This window comes from Ranitomeya variabilis, chromosome 5 (assembly GCF_051348905.1).
Source record: "Ranitomeya variabilis isolate aRanVar5 chromosome 5, aRanVar5.hap1, whole genome shotgun sequence".
Taxonomy (NCBI): domain Eukaryota; kingdom Metazoa; phylum Chordata; class Amphibia; order Anura; family Dendrobatidae; genus Ranitomeya; species Ranitomeya variabilis.
This window is the reverse complement of record NC_135236.1, coordinates 652,481,389-652,486,944: the sequence shown is the minus strand read 5'-3', so window position 1 is coordinate 652,486,944 and position 5,556 is coordinate 652,481,389. Positions and strand designations below refer to the sequence as shown.

Genomic DNA, 5,556 nt, shown 5'->3' with positions numbered 1-5,556 from the left:
ATTACCTATTCTGTAGATCGGTTAAAACAAGTTATCACCCGACGACCCCTTTAAACCGATATATAGTCTACTAGTCCCACAGATGGACGCACAGGACTACACAAAGATCCTACTGGAGCAATACATGCCGAACCACGTGCGCCTTCTCCCTAAGGTCAATCTACTATATCGGAAACATAAAATATTACATATGTACAGAAGAAATAAGAAATGATGGCTGCAAGCAAGTAAGTAATCCAAGCACTTGTATTGTCTGCGGATTACATATATCAAAGTACAAGTGGAAGTGCTCAACTTTAAAACATGACAAGTCCCTAAAATACAAATGTGACCATATAACAATTACTGCGAGGATCCAGGTGACTGCAATTCATGGAAATTTAATCGGGGAGTTATTAAAACATTGAGTAAAAATATAAAAACATGTCCGGTCCTGTAATGCCAGCTGCCGACATGAGCGCCAATTATTGCTGAGAATCTGGAGCAGGAATATTTGGAGGTTGGGGTCCTGTCCCCAGAACAGGCCTATTAGTAAGGTTGCCCGATAGGTGGGCTCTCATTAAAGCACATCATGGCTCATCAGAGGGTCCGTCACAGCCAAAGACTACACTTTCGGCAGGAGTTCCTTGCAGTTTTCAAGATCTCGGCTTGCAGTCAATTAGTTGGAACTGGATCCCTCATGGCATACTTGCATGCACAGTTCATTACCAGACACAACTAAGGGGCCAGGCCCGTCGGGGCCCATCACATGACTGGGAGCAGGCGCTGAGGTCTGATATAGGACGGGTTCTCTTTAGGAGCTCCTGGTGGCAGAGGAGGATGTGACTGGCAGATTGGCCCTTCGTAGAAGCCAAAGAAATTACCTCCTTGTTCCTGGCCATAAATTCACCAGCTCCTAAACTCCGTGAATTCGGAGACCCTTCTAAAAGAAAAATAAGGGTAAAATCAGATATATCCTGCATTTACAGACACGACCATGGATCTGTGGTCTGAGGACTACTGCCGTCCGGCTGCTGCTTATTTACATCCTCCAGGCACGTGTAAGATAAGGGCAGGCGTCTCGTCAAACCAATTCTGGCATCATGCAATTGGCAGTGCCACCATGGTCCCAACCCATGGTATACGATAACCATGGGCTCCTGCGGACCACCACGCTCCGATATGGCACCAGGGTCACTATTCCTATGTACAGATTAAGAGTTTGTTTCCTCCCTGGCCCACAGGGAGCCATAGTCTCTGCGGCTACGCGTCCAGCTGTTTGTTGCTTTCAGATTTCTGGTCCAGGCGGCTTCGGTTGCTTTTCACCATGTAGATGAAATAGGCCAGAGTTTCCTTCTCGTTTACAGGAATGTTCCGGAAATGTCGGCTCACGGTCTGGTGAAAATCGTTGAAATATAATGTAAAAACAAAGTCAGAAAAAATGTCATACAAGTTTTTTTTTTTTTTTTTTTTTTATAAAAAAACACATTACATAAAAAAAAAAACTATTTTTTTTATTAATTTACAAGTTTTTTTTTAGTAGGACAAAATTTGATTACCAATACTAAGGATGGGCCATGAATATGAGATTGTGAGGGAAGTGCCAGGAGGCGCCTGATATTCAAACGTATAGGACTGAGCTGCAATACCAGATATGGCCACTACTTAAAATACAGCGCTGTGGCCCTTGGTGGAGCGGACCTGGCCATGTGTTACTACATTTCTCCTGTAGGGGTCGCTGCAGAGGAAATGTGTGATATTTATCCAATTTTACCAATTCACCACACAGTAGGGACTGTCAGCATTAGGACTGTACCTCTGCCAGTTGTGCCTTGTTCAGGCCAGGACGGGTCTGCAGCTTGTAGTGCCTCTTGTACCTGCGGAGAGTGTTCACCTGAAGCTGGAAGAGGTCCACCTGTAGAAACAGAGACAAACGGCGTTACTACATCACACGGCCCAATTATTGAGAAACAGCGTACCCAGAGAAATGCTCGTACGTCGGGTGAAATGATTATTAAATTAGTTTATAAAGCATCATCCTCGGCAGCACATTGTCCTGTGTAAACAGCTCATGTGCTGACAACAACAGCAGCAACCTATGGACACAGAACAATCTAGTACTGATTGTTCTGTGAAAAGTATCTGAAGTATAGTTGGTCTGTCTAAAGCAGCCATGAAATGTCCGTTCATCAACAAACTTGCAACAGACTGGTCTTGCCGAGGTTCAAGCTGCTCTGCTACCAAGCACCTCAGCCGCTCTTCAGTTTCTCTGGCAGCATCCGCTCCTCACCGCCCGCGGGCTAAAATAAAATCTACGATTCTGACAAAAATCAGAATGATGGAGCAGGTGAATTAATCTTCTAGGCCAAGAAATAACCTCTTCTGGCTAAGTAGTATCTAATGGATACTTCACTGTACGATGGCGGCATCTGCCGACGGGATCAGAACTATTCCGGTGCCCAAACACTCGTCCAACAGAATCAGGACACTGTGTGGCAGTGCTGGAAATTAGGAAGAGTCAGGAGCAGGGTATACATTTTTCAAATTTTGACTTTTCTGTGGCCTGAATTTGTAAAATTGGGGGATCTGAACTGGTTTGGAGTGTCCCAATTAGCCTCGGGCGTCTGCCTGGGGGGCGTCCCAATTAGCCTCGGGCGTCTGCCTGGGGGGCGTCCCAATTAGCCTCGGGCGTCTGCCTGGGGGGCGTCCCAATTAGCCTCGGGCGTCTGCCTGGGGGGCGTCCCAATTAGCCTCGGGCGTCTGCCTGGGGGGCGTCCCAATTAGCCTCGGGCGTCTGCCTGGGGGGCGTCCCAATTAGCCTCGGGCGTCTGCCTGGGGGGCGTCCCAATTAGCCTCGGGCGTCTGCCTGGGGGGCGTCCCAATTAGCCTCGGGCGTCTGCCTGGGGGGCGTCCCAATTAGCCTCGGGCGTCTGCCTGGGGGGCGTCCCAATTAGCCTCGGGCGTCTGCCTGGGGGGCGTCCCAATTAGCCTCGGGCGTCTGCCTGGGGGGCGTCCCAATTAGCCTCGGGCGTCTGCCTGGGGGGCGTCCCAATTAGCCTCGGGCGTCTGCCTTGGGGGGCGTTCCAAATGCCTTACGTCTCCTGTGGTGGCACCTTAAGACTTTGTTTAGAGAAAAACAACGACCCAGCTAATGGATGTGCCACCTTCTGTGCAGATCCCTCTCACCTCGGGAACATCTGTATCGTGTTCTGGAGAGTCACCACCATCATCGCTGGTTTTTCTCTTTCTCTTGTTCCGGACACTTTGAATAAAATTCTTGTGGAAATCGCAAATGTAAAGATGTCGGACCTGTGAAAGGGGAAGAACAAAAAAAAAAAAAAGAAGTGAAAACGGACTCCGCAAAGTATAGTGTGCAGAAGTATGGTATAAAGTGATGTGATCAGTTGTACGGTGTATAGCAGTACAGTATAGTTACTATGTTGGAGTATATTACATTACAATGCATATCTGCAGTCACATTACACCGTCTCTCCACCGGCACAACAGAATACTCACGGAGCGCAGCTATCTAGGCCACAAACTCAAAAGCTAAACCTTGGCTAAACCTGGGTCATATAATAGAGCAACGATCTCATGTGCACCAGCAAATCTACATCAGACTGGTTGAAAAAAAAAAGAATCAAGATTCAGCAATGGCCAAGTCATAGTCCATAAGCCAGTGGAAATGCTGTGATGACACCTTAGACCTGCACCGACACTCGGACACAAACCTGAAGAGACCTCAGCAACGTTATATGGAGTCGGCCACAAATCCTCCAGAACAAAGCAAGAGACTAAAAGCCACACAGAAAACCAAAGCGTCAAGTTATTGGTTGTTCTATGAGCAACTGATTCAACGGGTGTACTTAGTTCTTCACAAACTGCTTTTTCACCACTACTAATGCTATTGTCAATGTCCGGTACAGTATACCATATATAACCAGTATAGGCCAACATAGTATACACCAGTACAGTATAAGACCAGTATACAGTACATGAACAGTATACATCAGTACAGTATAAAACCAGTATACAGTACATGAACAGTATACAACAGTACAGTATAAAACCAGTATACAGTACATGAACAGTATACACCAGTACAAGACCAGTATAAACCAGTACAGTATAAGACCAGTACATGAACAGTATACATCAGTACAGTATAAAACCAGTATACAGTACATGGCCAGTATACACCTAATACTACCAGCAGTGAGTGTGTGTATATACACACATACAGGTGATTTGACATGAGTGAACATCATCAGCTCCCTCCTTATTCGGCAAGCTATAGCACTTATCGAAGAAGCTGCAGCGGGAACCCGGATACCTGGAGCACTCCGATAATCAGCTCTCCGGCTCCGCAGCTGCACGCGTCGGGGCTGTGTGACAGTCACAGCACATGTATGGAGAGCCTGTGTGTTGCGACTTTCACGAGTTTCGAGTCTAGCGGACTCAAATCGTAGAAATCATAAAAAAAAAAAAAAAAAAGGGGCGAAACTGCTGGTACAAAAATACACAAAGCCACTAATTAGATGACATCCCTCTCACGGACAGCCCCAGAATAACACCCTAGAACGGGATGGTGTGAACATGCATATGAACCATAGACAACCAAATAGAAAAAACTGTATCGTGTCAGTAGGAATTGAAAACATTCTCCTGCAAATATTCCATATCAATACAGAAACATGAATGCCGCAGACCCGGGCACCCATGTGCCCTTCATCGTGACCGTATAACCCGACATCGGACCCACTTTGTGCATGCTCTACATTATAGGGAGCCTGGGGGGCACCATCACTGCCAGTCAGCTACTGGAGAGAAACCGCAGCATCAGTGTGAACTGCCATTGTGCACCGTTATTATTTATTTATTGCAGAGAAGGAATATGGGGTCAGTATAAACGGACATCACTATCATTGTGAATACTTAAGGAAATGTAAGCGGATAGCTGAAAAAAAAAAAAAATCATGGAACAGAAGTCATGAATTGGTGAGATTCCATATATTAAATTAATCCATGAAATCTATCAAATCAGTTTTGTAATTTAAGTTTTGAGGGAATCTGGTTTGTAGTGGAAAGATCCAGAACGTCTCACAACGGGGAATGTTTCTTCCTCCATCTTCAGCCCTTTGTGTTTGGAGACTCAATGCCATGTAATCGAAATGAGATAAGATCACCATTGTGGTCAAGTGGTTTTGCTTTTAATTCAGTTAGCTGGATTGAAAAACCTCTGTATGAGCCAGTATATGCCAGCACAACGCCCGACCAGTACGCCATATGACCAGTATACGCCAGTACAGGACATCCCAGTATACGCCAGCACGGCGCACAACCAGTATACAGACAGTACACACATGACCAGTACATTATATACACTACCGTTCCAAAGTTTAGGGTCACTTAGAAATTTCCTTATTTTTGAATGAAAAGCACAGTTTTTTTCCTATGAAGCCAACATTAAATGATTCAGAAATACCCTCTATACATTGTTAATGAGGTAAATTACTTCTCTAGCTGCAAATGTCTGGTCTGTAATGCAATATCTTCATAGGTGTATAGAGGTCCATT

At 45.6% G+C, this 5,556-nt stretch overlaps 1 protein-coding gene across 1 annotated transcript in view; it reads right to left on the bottom strand.

Annotated features, from left to right (window-relative positions):
- Positions 1–223: 223 nt before the first annotated feature.
- The window catches only part of SAP30L (SAP30 like), a 9,803-nt gene continuing 4,470 nt past the window's right edge, over positions 224–5,556 (bottom strand). Inside the window, exons 2-4 of the mRNA XM_077266398.1 lie at positions 3,166–3,288; positions 1,796–1,894; positions 224–1,374 (exon numbers count right to left, since the gene is read on the bottom strand). Of these exons, the coding sequence (XP_077122513.1) occupies positions 1,243–1,374; positions 1,796–1,894; positions 3,166–3,288 (354 nt within the window). The 3' untranslated portion in view covers positions 224–1,242. The remainder of the gene's footprint in view (positions 1,375–1,795; positions 1,895–3,165; positions 3,289–5,556) is intronic.